This window comes from Columba livia, chromosome 14 (genome assembly GCF_036013475.1).
Source record: "Columba livia isolate bColLiv1 breed racing homer chromosome 14, bColLiv1.pat.W.v2, whole genome shotgun sequence".
NCBI lineage: Eukaryota > Metazoa > Chordata > Aves > Columbiformes > Columbidae > Columba > Columba livia.
The window spans coordinates 14820527-14838287 of record NC_088615.1 but is presented as its reverse complement, the minus strand read 5'-3'; the positions used below and the strand labels follow the sequence as shown (position 1 = coordinate 14838287).

The 17761-nt window shown below is 40.0% G+C and overlaps 1 protein-coding gene across 17 annotated transcripts in view; it reads right to left on the bottom strand.

Moving 5' to 3' along the window:
- Window positions 1-17761, bottom strand: part of TENM2 (teneurin transmembrane protein 2) — a 645420-nt gene that overhangs the window by 43165 nt on the left and 584494 nt on the right. For all 17 annotated transcript variants that reach the window (XM_065030083.1, XM_065030081.1, XM_065030084.1 and 14 more), the window contains one exon: window positions 5365-5511. In XM_065030083.1, coding sequence (XP_064886155.1) covers window positions 5365-5511 — 147 coding nt within the window. The remainder of the gene's footprint in view (window positions 1-5364; window positions 5512-17761) is intronic.

Sequence of the window (17761 nt, the reverse complement as noted above, 5' to 3'; positions counted from 1 at the left end):
TTATACTCAAGGCTACATAACTCACTCTGGCCCCTATCCGCAATAGATTTCAACTACTGATTACATTTAATGTTCTAAAACTGACTATTGTACAGGCTCTGGGAAGATATTTTCTGTGCCAAGAGTATTCTGGGTATTTATATTGAGAACTTCATAAAATCTTTTGTCTGTGCTGAATTAGAGACCCCTGCTGAGGCAATGCTTGTTGAGGCAAGCTAAATTACATGATTTGCTTTTGTGCTGTGAAATACTTGTATTATCTTAAATGTCACGAGCCTGATGCAGTATCAAGTCACAGGATTTGTAATTTTCTAAAAGCAATTTTTTTCTAAATGTTTATTGCAGGAAGACACTTTTCTTTCTATTTTCTTTCCGTCTAATTTCAGAGATGAGTTTTCTTAGACAACTCAAATAAACAGCCTTTCAATCAGTCAAGTGCACTGTCCTGACAGTGAACTTCTCTAGAAATGTATTTTGCTTGTGAATTGAAGAGAATTTGTACTGGAGCAGATAGCTGGCTTTCTCTCATTCATTATCTTTAATGTATTGTGCCAAACAGAATTACCACCAACTGTATTTCTTGGTGAGGTTACAGCTATATAGTAATAAACTGAAGGGCAAAATTTGCCTTCTGAGATATGCAAAACTCTCTTTGGAAAGCCAAGGGGAAATAAATTAAAATGTATTTTAAGAAGCATGTCCCACTTTGCATAACAAACAAGGTATTCCTCATTCCATTTAACTCAGTACTCTATACTGCTACAGGTTGCTTCCTTTCCTTCCTCACCCCATTTTAGAGACCAGATGATTGTATTTTGAGGAGAAATGTGATCTGTGAAGCGACATAAGCAGTGATTGAATTAAAGCTTCTTTTTTTTTTTTTTTAATTTTTAACCCACATGGATCTGCCCTCTCCCTCCTGATCAGGTCTGAAACAAACCAATTCAGCAAAATTTTGGTCATTATCTGTTTTTCTTTCTCACAGCTTACATAATTTAGCTGCCTCTCCCATTAATCCCACAGAGTTCAGGATGAAGACACCTCAAACATGAGCTCTGGGTATCAACTGCATCCAACACAGAGTAAAAATATTCTTCAGAAAAGAAATATGATGTATGCTCCGTGTTACATTGTCCATTTTACTTGGAAGCACTGTAAGGTCTAAGGTGGAATCTAGTTAAACATACACTATTTATAGAGACTGTTCCAAGACACTAAAAGCATTTTGCAATTTAAGAACAACTAAAATATTATAAAATAGTTACTGTAAAAAGATGGGTAAAAATATCCCCTTTCCTGGCTTCCTTATGCAATATGCCAAAAGAAAGATGAACTTTAAAAGTAATGTACCTTCTCCCATTCCTCAAAATATAATTTCTAATCTCTTAATTTCCTAAAATAAATCCATGGTGAATTAAATGGGTTATACAGGTCTATTGGGGGGATGATACATTGTAATCACAAGCATAGGTCATAAAAGAAAACTATTTCTAATCCCTCCAAAAGATGCTTAGTAACTATTAAGACTACTGAGGGACTGATCAAGGAAAGGGATTAGATTTAGAAGTGGCCACAGTACATAAATTATGTAATCCAAACATTTTGTAAAAAAAAGAAGCGTTTTCCAATTAAAAAAAGATCTTAAAAGTGAGTCAATGCCAGAAAACCCTTACCTTTCAGTTTCCCCCTTAAAAATAAATACATAAATAGATAGAGAAATAAACAGACAAATAAATAATGAAATAAGAGACTTGCAAGCTTTTTCAGCCAAGTAGCCCATGCTGCATAGCAACACCAGACAGGTTCAAAACGAACACCCAGTTAAGCCCGAATCTAGATTGGACATGTGACAGTAAGGACAAACACAGGTGAAACTGCCAGTGCCACCTGGCAAAGCTCTACCTGAACAGCTCTGAGAGGAGAAAACAGCTTTGGACACTCTTTGCTCTCTCTGCTCTGTAATCCTGTTTTATTTATGTGAGTAATACACACTGACATCTCATTTAAAATTAAGATTTGTAAGTCTCAACAAGACAGGGACACATCTGCCTCTTCTAGGAATAAACTAACTAAAGGGCATTAATCTAAAATTGAAAAAATATTAAGTATAATCTTTCATTTTTATATTTTTTGAACGATAGTATGGAATTCGCATTGTGGCATATAATAAGACAAAACAGGACAAATGGGAATCCCTTTGGAGTCAGTGGCAATGCTCTTCTTGACATCCATGAAATGAAGACTTGGCCTAAGGCCTTTGAATCTGATTGTGAGATACAATCGCAATAAGAACAGCTGAACAGCAGGAGAGCACCAAAATATGTTAAATCTGCTGCCATGTGGGGAAGAAGGGAAGACAGAAAATGACAGCTGCATTTCAGCAACATACTGAAGCAACTGTATTTTAGCAACAGGAACAGATGAATGGAAAAGGGCGGAGGCTCAGCTGTCCAGAGAAACATCTTGTTTAGGCAAAAACCCTGGTTGGTTTGTTTGTTTGTTTTTAGCTACCCTACTGCCTTTTGAAAGAACAGCTTGCATCTTCAGTACTACTCCAGCACTACTTGCTTATGTTAACAGAGCAATACTGGTAATGGAGCAGCAAATGAGTTCAACTTTTTGTTGCAAACAAACTCAGCTGAGTTTCATATGAAGAGTGACTGGGAGGAGAGGTGATTTCTTTAACTTTCAACAATCTTGTGTTTTATGTGTTCTGGTAACTAGCTGAATCTTTAACATTGATTCCCACAGTATGTTTTTCAGTTTTGTTTAAAGAGAAAACTTTATTTTATTCGTTGCTTTATATGCACAGTCACAATTACACATGTGCATCCTGAAGCACACAGGACACCTCCCTTCCTTCCTCGCCATTCCTGCACACTCCTGTGGTCTGCCTGGGGTAGCTTTAATAAACATATAGGTCACAGGACGAGTTCCTGGCCAGATGTGCAGTCAATGAGACACATCGAGTAGTACAGCTTAGGGCAAAGGCAGAACTGTAAGATACTAAGTGATTAACATTATGCTCAGGTTTGAGTTTTGTTGTAGCTCTTGTGACTAACAATTTGACAAACTGATGGGAATGACAATGACCCTGTCCTTACAGCACACATTGGAAAGGACCCCGTGCCACCCAAAACCATCTGAAACCCAAAATATAGCCAAGGAAACGGAAACAGTAAAAATCCCCATGACATGAGAGACAGCGGAGAACTTCAGTGCTACAAGCCCAGGGTAAGTCAGCCTGTGCCACCCGTACCATGTACCAAACACAGCCCGGCTGAACCAAGGGGTTTGTCTGTTCGGTTTTCTAGATACACCTTGCAAGTATGTGGAGAAACAGCCAGCTGAACAGGTGCTGAACATCGCCTCAGCTCCCTTAGAGAACTCTACAGAAATGTAATAAGGATGAGACTACTAAAGAATAATAATGATCCTCGGATTAAAGTACTGAGCTACAGGTCCCAAGACAAGAGCTTCATTTCTGCCTTCATCATAAAATGCCTGTGTGAAAATGTGTGGGTCAGATGGTCTTTTCTGGTTGTTTAGACCTTGAACAGGCATAGATTTTCAAACTATCTGCATTCCCACACAAAACAATGAGTAGTAATCTCTCTGTCCTTGGTAAAATCCAACTTTAACCTGCAAGCACTGAGAATTTCTGAAGAGTTCTCCTCTTTGTCCTTCTTTTTCTTTCAGGTGCACCTATGGTAAACCAGAAACAATGCAGCTTGCATGGTAATGCTGATTAATATTATATGTCTGTTGTGTGGCATATTTATTCTATGTATTCTTTGCCTTCAATGAACTGCTATTTGCCTTCCATGAACTAAGTTTCAGAATTCTGCAGTTTTAAATGAGAGGAACAGCTGAATGGTCTTCTCAGTGGCCCTTTTTCCCCATTTGCCTGTTTTACAAGTGCAGAATATTGTCTTGCATAAGTAAACACCTTATTCCAGTATTTATAACAGTTTTTCCAAACGCATGTCTTGCCTTGAGGAAAATCTAAAGATACATCCATTTTGAATTTTTCCTTCAAAGCCTCTAAAAACCCAACAAATCCACCTTTTGGTTTCTTACAGTGAATATTAACACAAGTATCTTGGGTTCTGTTGTATAGTTAAATGCCCACTAATGTTATTTGGCAGTTAGATTCTACTCTTTACAATTCCATAACAGCTATAAAATAAGTTCCATTCTTCTGAAACTGAATCATCTCCAGCTCTTCCAAAATATTTCTGTAAGGACTGATCACATGTGAAAACAGAGAACTAACAGTGGATTTACAGATATAAATTAGGGGATGATATTCAGATATGGTTTATATCATGTAACCAAAACCAAATATACCTGTTCTTCCATTTAGGACTTATGAAAAATTTCTACACCTTAAAATTTTACATAAAATTAAAGCACTTAACGACAATTTTGCCCTAAAAGCAGACATTCAAATAAGCCAAATGTTTCTTGGCAGTTTTAGGAAATGCTGTGAGTAAAACATTTATTAATCAGCAAACAACAGATCCGCTCTTTAGAGTAATTATTGGCCAAAGAAAAGTGAAGGAGTCTCAAAGCTGTGTCTGACGTTTGACTTTAAATGAAGAGCAGAAGTAAGTGAAAAAGAATCTAGGTGACTTACTAAAGACATTGTAATGTAATGTATAAGAAGGCTACTTCAAATGAAGGAGACAGATTGAGCAATTTTATTTAGAACTTCTCAGAACTGCTTTCAGCCCGGCACAGCCTAATATACCATGGAAGGCTCTACAAAACCAGATACACTGGAACTATCTCTGAAGGTAAACACAGAACACAAATTCTGTATTTAATAGGGTATATGCCTGATAAAGGAGGGGGAAAATTGAACTAGGATCTCAGAGCCATACCACATCTGACTGTTCCGGCAGCTCACTCAGCCCTTTGACGCCTGGCACACGAACTGTGCCGTCTGACAGTGACTACAGCCACTTACACAGGTTGTGTACACGAGAGCACGACCCTGTGCTAAATGTCCTGCTCGGTCAGCCGCCCCGCTTGTGCACGCAGGCACAGCGAGTTGTTCTGCACTTCACATGCGCCAAGAGCCAAAGGAAAACGTTCTGATCCGCTGGGCCATGCTTTCCACCACGGGCGTCAGTGGGACGTGGAGCGGGACTGGGTCTGTCAGGCCTGAGCAGGCGTTGGGGGTCACCACGTCTCTGCACGACTCCGCAGCTCGCCCAGTCTCATTTGTTTCAAAAGCAATGTGACACCATCGCTTGACAACAACGACAGCCAAAGTCTTTCTGAAGGAAAATGACTCAGAAGAAAGCGCGTATAACCCTCTGTTCTTTAGGGACTGGGAATTGAAAGAGTTTTGCTCACCTCCCTCATTATCCTTGTTATCGGCACAGGCGGTTTCCATGGCAACGTTGCATCCAGGCCCCCTCCAGCCGCTCTGGCAGACACACTGCCAGCTGTTCTGACCCAGCGTGCATCGCCCGTTGCCATTGCACAGATCCGGGCAGCCATCTGGTTGGAGAAATGGAGAAGGTAAGCACAAGACACACTCCCTCGCACCGCCACTCAGACGTGTGACAATATTACTGTGCAGACAAAAAGGCTTGATCCTGCTGGTGGGACAAACGCTCCCCTGGCCCAGAGCCACAGCCCTGGGGTGGAGAAGGAGGGTAGAGAAAGGGGACACATCAGTGAAATGGGGATTTAACTCCAGCCAAAAGAGAGGAGGATTCCTGCCATCAGCTTATAAATCATAAATGCTTTAAGAACCCCGTAAAGGTTCAAATCTTGAGTAGGCAGAAATAATAGTCTGCTGATAGCAGATCACAGCCTCTTATTTTTCTCACTGAAGGTCATCTTCAACAAGGATGTCAATGTTCAGCGTGCCTTTTACAGTGTGCATTGCATAATGATCCAGAGCTTCTCTAAACACTAAGTTTAAATAAATAATTTTGAAAATATTTTTCTTCATCATCACTGTAAACCACCTATTTTTTTAACACTAAGTTTACTTACATTGTGTTGTAACATTTCATGCTTTCTGAAAGATACGTGAGAAAAGATACCTCACAAAAGATGTATGTTTTGAATTGAGTATGGATAAAACATCACTTACGGTATTGCAAAATTAGGAACACAAGTATTCATTTGCTAAGGTGCTTATACGTTCTTACAAAATATCCATAGGTAACAGAATAACTCTACTGCTTTTTCCTGAAAATAAATGAGTCTCAGGAGGCAGTACTGTATCTTACTGTATAATCATTATGAAAAAGGGGTGGAAAACTAAATTCTGTCCTGTAAGGTGCTTGAAGTCTTGGCATACACAATCAAATCCATCAACATCCAATCCATGCAAGTGTGTGTATTTGTCTGTGGAGGTGCAAGAAGATGTGAGAGTCCTGGAGCCAACCTTCTATAGCACCTTGTCATTAGCCTGAGCAAGACGAGGGGGCTGTGCTGCCAAACTGACGTTGGATTCCAATCATTCACAAGCTCTCATTTGCATTGGAAACACAGTCTAATCCTGCCATCTCTGCAATGACCAGAGAACACAGAATAATTAATCTCATTGCTGTTAGTCTTGGGCAGAAAATTTTCTCTTAAAACAGCTCGTAAAGCTTCATGGTCTCTCCTCTTCCCCTCGACCAGCACTGATGGGTCACTGTTGGCACCAAGATCTGCAGGGACCTGCTGCAGCCCTCTCGGGTCTCACCGACCGGCTGGGTTAGTCCTTTGCATTTGCCACCGTGACCCTAAGCTGTGACTGTTAATTAGGTACTTAACCCCCTTTCTCAGACATTTTAAGAGCACCAAGGAACTAAGGGGCACCCACCAGAGTGTGGATACCTTTTTCAGCAGCTATAAGTGAGGAAGGCAGCAGTTGGAAATATCCTGAAAGCAAATAAATATATTTTCTTTGTCTGAGCAGCACTGCTCCAGATGTGCAGCACTGGAAAAGGACTAAGATGACAGTACGTCACCTTTGTGCCCCTCGGCTCTGCAGGTGACTGGGAATAGGAGCAGTACCAAACTAGCACAGCTTTCATGCTAGTGCTGGAAGGTTAAACAGCCTTCCAGAAATCACTAATTTAGGCTGCCTGTGCATTTCTATAAACTTGGACAGAAAGCCACAGCCACATTAATTTTCTGTGTAATTCTGAAAGTTTCCTTTAGCATTTTTAAAAATAAATTCTGGGCCTGTAAGAGTGCTGGACTGAGACCTCCGAGACCTCACTTGTCCCACAGAGAAGGTTTTTTATAGCTAACAGCAACCAAAGTTCCTGTGCATTGTCCTCCCAGGGTGCCTGAACCTGCATCATTTCTAGCACTAGCACAGCCACTTGATCTCCACCAAAGCTCTGTGGAGTAAGACACCAGAGCTCTGAGAACAGGGCCAAGACCATGCAGTTCATTTTACGCAGAAAGCTATCAGCAGACAGAAACAAGCCCTAGAAGTTTTATTTCAGTGCTGTTGTGTATTAAAAATATACAGTGCCCCTTTTCACACAAATGTAAGGTTATTTTGGCATTACATATCTTAGCTATAAAAGAACTGCACTTACTTTGCAGCACAGGTAATATATTTTCAAGGCATTTATTTCATTCCTTTATCATGTTGTTTGAATGACCAAAATGATAATGTTTGAGGGGAGGCATCATACTGTAAGACAAACTATTTGTTTAAAATGAAAAACAAATAGTAATTGTCAATATACACACACGGCTGGCTTTATATTGAGGCACTGAAGAGAATTAAATCACTGAAGCAGTTTGCTTTGGAGCATATGAGCAAGATGAAAACATGAACAGTAGGGAGCTAGCAACATCTCTAAAGTTTTATGTGCAGCTGGGGATTAATGGACATGACTTTGCTTTTAGCTTAAAAAGAGAAGCAAGCATCAGTGGTATAGACATGATGTTGCTAGGAAATACTACGCTACCTCTATAGGGTGTATTTAACTGTGGCCTTCCAAAGACAGACTTCATGTTTCAATAACATAAATATCAAAAGGAAGGGAAAAAAACATCAGAAGACTACAATAAGATCCAAGTACTTTGACAATAACATCTTCCTTAAAAGACATATTAAATAAATGATATATTAACTCTCAAACCAGCTTTAAGTAACAGACAACTAGTTGGATTTTTTGCATGGTTATGTGTGTTTCCGTACACGCGTGTGTGCATATATGTATTTCTGTTTATGCCTCTCTCAAGCAAATATTTACACAGCATTATAGTCTGTTAGACCCAAATGTTCTAACACCCTGTTGACCAACTGGACAACAAGCCTCCATTATGATCTATTAATAACAAGTTTTCTTCTAAAAAAGTTTCTACTTTGGCAATGCATTGAATATTTCCATTTAAACGGTTCCCTTCAGTGGGTTTTGACGAGGACAAGGTCCCAAAGTGGCTGAGGAGCTGCAGAGCCTCAGCAAATGCTCAGTGCTCACAGCTGAATATGGTGCCTCCGCTGGAAACCCCCAGTGTACGGAGCACATCCTAACACCAGGTGCTCTGTATGGCTGTGCTGTAGCTTAAAAATTAAAAAGAAAATAAAATTTTCTGTGTTATTCACACCTCTTGGCTGTCCCGTGAGTTCACTCGGAGTAAGGCAGCCACAGAGAAAAGGGCTATCGACATGGAACCTGAAGAATTAACCCGCCGTGGGACAAATCTCTCAGTCACAGCACAGAAAAGGGCCCTCCATGCTAAGCAGACTGGTTGCTATTCGTGGTGTGCAGAGAAATTCGACTCCTCTTTCCTACCACAGCATGCTTAATGGAAAATGTCAAAAAGCTAGGTTAAAAAAGAAGAAAGTGCTTGTTTAAAGTGCTAGATTGACAACCTATTTATTCACAGACCAGGTAGAGTACGGGCAACATCAGCTCAAGTGTCTCACACTTCTCTAGCAATGTCTCTGCATAGGCTGCTGCTGCCAGAGCTGAAACGCTACTACAGCTTGTCCCCTCTTTCGGTCTCCAGCTCACCGGTGGGACTAGTCACTAGGAGCTTTAATACAGGTACCAACACATTTACAATTAAAACATCAAGAAAGATTTCAGCACTTTTTGCAATGTAGCAACAGGGATCTGTGACTAGCATTGTCAGGGACCACCAGAGTTAAGATGGTTTCAAAATCAAAATACTAAAATTTATTCCTCTCCATACCACAAAAGTATGTAAAGTGAATGCTGGAAAGCCTTGGTAAAGGAAAAGGACAAGATAAAGGCATTATATCTCTGGATCTCACAGAGAACGATGTAAACCAGTTTAATGCCTGAATTTCTTTCCTCTCTTAATTTTTTTTCCTAACTGCCCAACTAAATTGGAGTAGCAGAACAAATTAATTAACAGATTTCATGGTGTTGCTCACTCCTCTTTGTTCAAACAGGCTGTTACGTTCTTAACTTGCTCATAGTTTAAAAAGCCCATTTCTTGGCAAGTTAATATCATACAACATATACAGACTTAAGTAGCATGAGAATGCTGACTCCCATGGTTCACAACAAAGGCTTGAAGACAACTCAAACTCTACAGTTTGGTAAGCAAAGATCCAGCAAATGTATCCATTTCAGTGCTTGGGAACACTTGCCCCCTAAGTACTTACATTGATCCTCAGCACCTGAGAGCCCTTCACTCACATTTCCTAAGCTTATCCAATCCAGTGTATGTGATGACAGCACATTACAATGAAAGGAACTTTGGTGACACATAGTACAAATGAATACTGAATACAACATGAGAAGACTGTGGCTTTAGAAAATAATGTGGTATCTTTGCCATAAAATAGTTGTTGAGTTCTTTCTTCAAGGAATGAATTAGATTTCTTATCTCCTGACTATGCCTGTTACTAAGCGGAGGAGTATCTACCATGGATGCTAAGTAAACAATGTAGTACCAAAAGAATAGGACAGTACTTAACAAAACACTACAAGAGGACATGTTAATATGAAGGGGAATATTTAGTCAACTACTACTATATATGTACAATTATTACGTTCAGCTTATTTCACATTATTCACATTCACAAAGAAAGGGATCAAAAATGTTTGAGACCTTTCGTTAGACACAATAGGAAAAGAAATCTCCTGTCTGAAAGCCCGCATAATCCAAAAGACAAAATGAACTTAAAATACTAGATTCTGTTATCTGTTTGTAGAGCTCCACATTGCCACAGTCCACGATGGGGCTTAAAAGATGCTATAACAATACAAATTAAAGTGTTTTTCATAGCAACAACAGAAAAATAAACAGTCTAGAAAACAATAAACATTGCTGTTACTGAGGTCAATGTGAGCAGACGTGTCCACTGCTTCCTCTAGGCCTATGCAGGCTTTATCTATTTTTACACTTTCATATTTTCAAAACTTGAGAGATTTATAAAAAGCTAAATTTAACAAGAAAGCCTGCAGAATCATTATGAATAGTAACCAAAATCAATATGGACGGTGCTTATTTCGAAGAAAGCGATAGTGCTGGATATATTTACAAGAGAATACTCACAGGTTTTATCCACAATGAAATTATTCTGAGACTAAATTGTAAGGTGATTAATCTTTTAACTCAGCAAATTAATTTCCAGTATCTAGGTAGTACATCAACAATTCTAATCCAATTTTGGGTAAACTCTGCACACTGTTCCTTTTCATTCCGCTGATACTCACAAACTCCAGGTATACACGTACACGTGTACCCAGCTAACCAGGCATACATACATAAACTACTTTAAAACTCCAAACCAAACATTTTAAGTAAATAAAAATATCAAGACACACTGTCCAATTAATTTGTGGTTTCAGTCTAGACCTTATTAATCACCAGAACTCCCAGTTACAGTGGGGCAAATCACTCTGAAAATGAAGGAAGAGAAAGGGCGGCCAAGGAAAAAGAAGATAGAGAAATCTTATAATTTTGAAGTTTTCAAACTCTTAAGGAATAGGTAGCCTCCTAGGATAAAAAGGAAAAAGGGGAATAGGCGAGATGGAGGAAGAAAAGGTAAAAATCTCTCTAGGTGATGTAACCACTTAGAGAAGTGGACAATGTTTTTAGCCTCTACTCAGTTTGCACATGGAAAATGACATGTAAATCAAGAGGTTACATCTTCTGAGTCCCGATACAAAGCTGGCTACCAGCCAGTTCTCCTCCAAACTCCATCGTCAAGCAGACCGAAGGGTTCCTGCCACCACTGCTCCCCATTTAGCACACGGGCAGCGCAGCCGCAGTCTGGAATACAGCACCTGCTGTTTCTCTTTCTGCCTGATCTCATGTTGCACACCCTCACCCAGAGCCTGCTGGTGGGCACTGGGGTCTTTTCACCAACTGGAGCCGCCACTGGACCAGGTGGTCCCATGGGTGAAGATGCCCCACGCTAAAGAGGTGTTGTACAGCACCATGTTTTCTCACTCACGGGATACATGAGTTTCAAGAGGAACATTGAAATTACATTTAAATCCTTCCCTTCTCATTACAGCTGTTAACTACAGAACTGTGGCAAAAAAAAAGTAGTCTGGGATATGATGGTACCTGCAGAATATAGAGAAATGACATAAAAGCAGTAACGATAATAGCCTGCTTAATTTGGATTTTAGAGGATAATCACTGTTTTCATATTTTCTGCTCATTCCTTCAGTGAGTTGCTGGTATGCCTACAGCTATCTAGCAAACAATAAATGTGGTATATGGAATGAGGTACCTAGCAACACTGAAAATAAAATTATGCTTTTTATTTGCCATTGTTATTTTTTAATCCTTCAATTCCAAAGCCTGCAGGGCTTAGTTAAAGCCAAAGAAAGGGCATACAAATAAAAATGACATATAGTATTATGTTAGGCACACATAAGTTATTTTCTACAGAGTAATATTTCAACTAAAATAAACTCAAATCCAAAACATGTAACTAAACGTAGGGGAGGCGAGGCCCCCTTGAGTGAGTTTGGATGGTTCCAGAAGATGCCTGAGAGCCACACAGAAGCACTAAATCAGGTCCTTAAAGCAGGATAGTCACACAGATTGACAAATTGTTAAGAATTAGCAGAGCCCTTCAGTGTAATGAGCAGCCTGATTTCCCTGCTCAAGCACCCCAGCAGTGCTGCTGCGTTCCAGGGAGCGCTCACACAGAGCTGGAGCTTCTCCCTGGCAATGAAGCATTTGTCACCGAGATGCTCTGACTGCCTTCTCTGCTGCCTCTTTTCTTCTTCCCTTTTTATTTCTGTAGAGAAAACATTTCCTGAAAAATTACCCAATACCCTAAATATTTCTTTAAACTAGATATCCAACAAAGGAACGTATGGAATAAATAGCCATTTGCAGATGTGTTGGGGAGATGAATACATGCCTGAGTTAAAATGAAAGACTGGGTGAGCTACAACAGGCTAAAAAAAAGAGTCCAAGAAGCAACTTTCAAGAATCCAGAATCCTGATTTCCTCCACTCTAATATGTTCTGTGCAGGCAGACAATTCTGGATATCAAGTAAGGTTCCTTAAACTGCCTGGGATAGGTATGCCATAACAGAATTTCCTTCTAAATTCTATTTACTATGTATCTATGTCATTTCTATCTCTAACATGTAAATGTAGGAACTCAGAGAACATCCAGCTTTCCAAATGAAACAGGACAACGTGGAAAAAACGTGTGGCTGTTTAGAAGAAGAGTAAACCTCACACAAAGGGAAACTGCTGGTATTAAAAAAGAAAACTCAAGAAAAGTCACTTGCATTTTTGTGAAAGAAAAAGAAAAAAGATACAGACACACATGAAAGACAGAGGAAAGCTCATGTTGCAATATAGGTCACAAAAATTTGAGATTGAAAAAAACCCCAGGGTGTCAGAGCATCATGTCTTGTTAACAAGGGATTGTTCCCAGCAGTTTTCTCCAAGTTCCCTTTAAGCGACTCCAGCAGATGGGGTCCCATGACTCTCTTGCAGGGAGACATCTCCCAGGTCTCCCTCTTGTGCACAACCAACAGAGCTCTGTAAGAGGCACCAGCTGCTGCTGTGACCCCCCTTTGAGCTGCCAAGAGCTGGGCAGGGAAATGGGGTGACAGTTGGTGCTAAACTGTCCTGAGACTTGAAGAAACCAAACAGGTCCATAATAAAACACATCCATGTTTGCTCAGAAGGCTGGGTGTACACTAAGAGCTTCAGACAAGCCCAAGAAGTTGGGCCATTTATATATATAAAAGACAGCGTCGAGACGGAAGGCAGACACTGCTGCAGCCCAAAAGCTGCGGCACGGCCACAGTTTCGGCTATAGGGTAAGCAGATTAATTGCGGAGATATTGGGAGCCAAAATTTGTCCCTTGCAGCACATTCAAGTTACACAATGTATTCTTTTCAAACAAGACTCATATTCATATACTCAATAAAAAGATACATAAAAGATGCAGTAAAATTTGTATTTAAGATAGCTGGTTCTTTCAAATTAACCTTACGGTAACAAAATCCGTTTAGAATATAATTCCAGGTGAAATTGCATTCATAAAACCAGTACCACAACCATAATCTTTTATTGTATTAATGTTTCTGATATGGGATACAAGGACTGGCATCATCCTTTGTAATATATAACACAGTTTCTGAGAAAGAAGCTTTCTCAAGTTGGATTTATCTCTAAAATAATGTCTATATAAATAGTTTAGTGGCAGTGTAATGATAAAGTGACCTATCAGACAGGATGTATAAATTCAGTCAGTTGAAGTATAACAAGCAACACATTGACCTCATATTTAAAAGAATATATAACCTAATTAAAATGTAATAACTAAACTTCCTACATTAATCACAGTGTTATGGTGGTGAGTTTCAGTCATTTGCTCATAAAAAATAAGATTCACACAGTAATTGCTGCTCAATCTCCCTACACACAATGCAATTTGTTTTTTTACTATTTGAAATATGTGGTAGCCATAGCTTTTTAAAAATATGCGTTTAAACTTTTTTGAATAAATGTTTTGGTAAAGTGCTGGTATACTTTTAGACATAATTATTAACTACAAAGCTTCAAGAATCTCATATATGCTGATGCATGAAATTGTGTCACATTTCCATACTCCCATTCTACCCTGTTCAAGTCATAGGGAGAGACAAAGAGGAAAACACAATGTGATTCTTCTGTTAAGTGATAACTGTATCAGGCAAAAGGATATTTGTTATTGTGCTGTCAAATCCCAGACACTACATTTCAGAAGTTCAGTTTCATTTGGTGAACAGAAAATTATAAAATTCAACACTAATGACCCGATTTTTCCTTGTTTCAGACAGGAAACAATGCAAAGCCCTAGTTTTACTATTGTCAACAGCTAAGACTATGTACATACTCAGAATCAGACCCGACTCACTGAAGTACCTGCATTATACCATTGTATAATAAGTGGGGAGGAAGGCATGAAGTCATGTGGTTAAGGATTTTCTGGTTTCACTTTCCTTTCTGCAGTGTTCACACAGAGCCCAGAGCACAGAGGATGCTGCTCCTCCATCCGTGCTCCCGGGCAGGCCGAGCTGGCCGGTGGAGCTGGCAGGGTGTCGTGCTTGGCCAAAGGTGAACCCAATGTAATGATGTAGTGAATGCCACCCGTATAAAATGAGAAGTAAGCCCTATGCTCAGACATGAACTCTAAAATCCCTGTACACATCAAGATGCCACAAAGGCAGGCCCTAATTTCAAATAGTTACAATCTAAGACCCTGCTGCCATAAAAAGTAGAAGATGAGGCTTGACAAGGGCAGGATTGCTTGTTGCTACCAAGGCTTTGTCTGGAAGCACAGAGCACCCCCAGATCTCCTTTGATTGAACACCCTCCAGTGAGGCAGATCTGCTTTTTCTCTATGAATGCCCCAATGGGTCACCAGAGAAGACTACATTGTCACTGGCTAGCTTTTTCTCAGGACACAAACGCCATCCAGCATTTCTTCTACTTTAAATCTTAAATGAAAATCACAATCACTAGCTTTACTGCTTAGACAATATTTTTAACCAACATTATTCATTGCAACAAAGTTTCAATGCAGAGGCAGAGAATGTAAACACCAAGCCTAGCAAAATCAGACATTTTCTGGTAAGCTCGACCTATAGATACATCAAATACAACCACATTCAAGTAATTCTTTAGGATTTCCGTAGACCTAAAACTATCCTACAAACAGGATATTTGTAATTAAGCATGAAACATTGTCCTTTGCTGTGCTCACACACCTACATCTGAATCTAGGTCTCTAAAAGAGATTTGGTAACAATAAAATAGTTTCTAGCCTGTGCAAACCATGATGGGCTAACGTAAAGGGATGGCGAGGCGTATTTCAAACCTCAGCCTTTTTAGATGCACAGACAGAACCAGGGAAAACAACACGACCACGGCAGGTGTGCTCTGCAGAAATCAAAAGGTGACACTCCAGAGGGGCCCTGGCATCAGCCCTGCCAAACACATGGTTGAAAAGTTTATCTGTCTGGGAAAAACCGATGCATTGTAATGTACAATTAACCAATAAATCTGAAGTGGCTAGAATTCTTGGGATCACATCCTTCCCCACTGACCAGATGGACTCTTCATCCTTCCAGGCTCTGTCAGCTGAGGGCCAGGACACAAGCTGGTCTGCATTGGCAAAATTCAGCTGAAATAAACAGATTTCAATCAGCTACTGTACAGTCTCAAGGTTCATGGCAGATTGCTACACCTGGGCCCTTCATATAATAGTTAAAATTAACGTAGTGGTTGTTCTTCAAAAAAGCATGGGCTTTCTCTGGTTTCTGTGTGTTAACTGACTCCTAAGGACAGTGAAGACCTGTGGATTATAAACTGCTGCTGGTGGTTTTACAGCCCTTCCTGCCTCCTGGAAGGGTCACGGGTAACCGCGGCTTCTCCTGTCTGAAGGCAATGAATCACTTTGAAACAGATTTCCTTTCATCCGACTGGTGTGAGCCTGGCCGTTCCACAGAGAAACAACCCTTGGATGCAACCATTCTAGCCAGATATCACTAGCATCAAATTTTCCCTTTCCAAACATTTTTGCAAAGTCGTGCTAAAACTAAACTAACATCCTAGACCGAATGCAATTTTTTATTTTCAGGGAGGACACTCACAGTTCTCAGTTCAGTCATTAACTTCAGAATACTTTAATTCACATCACAAATCCTCTGCAGAGGACACACGGGAGCTGGGAGATCAACCACTCGGGAGGGACCGTCGGACCCCATTTTGCACCTCCCACGCTGTCCATCCAGCAATGCAAGATACACAGGTGTAAGCCGAATTCAGCTAAGGGAATACTGAAGCATTTATTCTTAATAAAACCAGGTGTATCAAATACTATTTTAACTCTCTTACCAATGACTTACTAGAGAAATTCAGCATCAAGTTCAAGGCCTCACTTCTTATCTGGTAGGCTCAGGATATTTAACAGATTGTGTAAGGTACAGGGGTGGAAACTGGGGTCAAGAGCTCTGCTAAGCTGACAAAAGCTCATCTTATCTGTATAGGAGGTGGAGACTTTAAGAAGCCAATTCAAGACAGCAGAATGAACACTCTGTAAATAAGAACCTATAGATACATTTTTTTTTAAAATCACGTATTACCTGCTTTTGCTGCCAATACCAATTGCATTTCTTCAACCATACCTCCTTTACTATACAAATAGCTTTACAAAGTGGAGTTTAAGTCAACCAAAATGCTCCAGTGAGCTAAGGCAGCATTTACAGTGACCAAACAGAACTGTTTCCCTCATGCCAGTACTACTTAACAGTCATTTACACTGGTATTTCTAATCCTGTATGAATTCTGAGCTGTGAGGGCATGGGATGTATGCACACGCATACACAGGTAGGGCAGCGTAGTAAGAACAAGCAGACGTTCTATACATAGGTTGCTGAAAATGCTATAGGAGACAGCTATGGTGCCGAGAGCTGAGAAACAGTCCATCCAGGGTGCGACACAGAGGCCTGTAAAGGTCTGTCCTATAAAGGATGGGCCTGAGTTGAATGTCTGAACTCAGAACTAACCCCGCTTTGAGGAAGGGCTTGGACTAGGTGACCTCCTGACACTCCTTCCCACCTGAATTACCTATGAACCCTGCAGTTTCAGAGCTTCATAATTAATAATTCCCAAGGCAGGGAATCCCAGTTTTCTCAGGTGTTATTACAATATGATTACTTGCTATTCATCAGATATTGATATCTGCATAGAATTTGTAATTTAGCAATTAGCTTTCAAGTATGCAAATGCAGATCCTGTATAAGCAGGCAAGTTATCTCTACCAGAAGAATAAATATGAGCCTTAACCTAAGCACACATTTTCCTCCATTGCTCTGTAACAATTAGCATGCTCTGCGAACATCTCTCCCTTACTTTGGTAGAGCACTTTGCAAGCCCTTCAGGATGAAAAGGGCTATATAGGTAGATGTATTATGCTTTACAGCTGATCTTAAAGTATTAACTACATGGATTCCAATAACTGGCTGCACACCTTACGGTGTCAGGCTACAGAGCCCAAACATTTCAGCAGTCCTGAAGGAACAAAAGGAAGTTTTTAAGAAGTATTGTGGGATAGTCTGAAATGAAAAAAAGCCTTGACAATGTACACTAAATGTTTTTCATACCCCTTCTGGCTTCCAGTAATCTTGAATCTTCATGACAGTAAAATATAATTAGAAGTGACACAAAATAACGGATATTTGACTATTAAATGTATCTCACGTGTTTGTTAGAGCTAGAATTTATAGAGTTTAAATATATACAAATGTAAAGGATGTAATAATGCCAGCG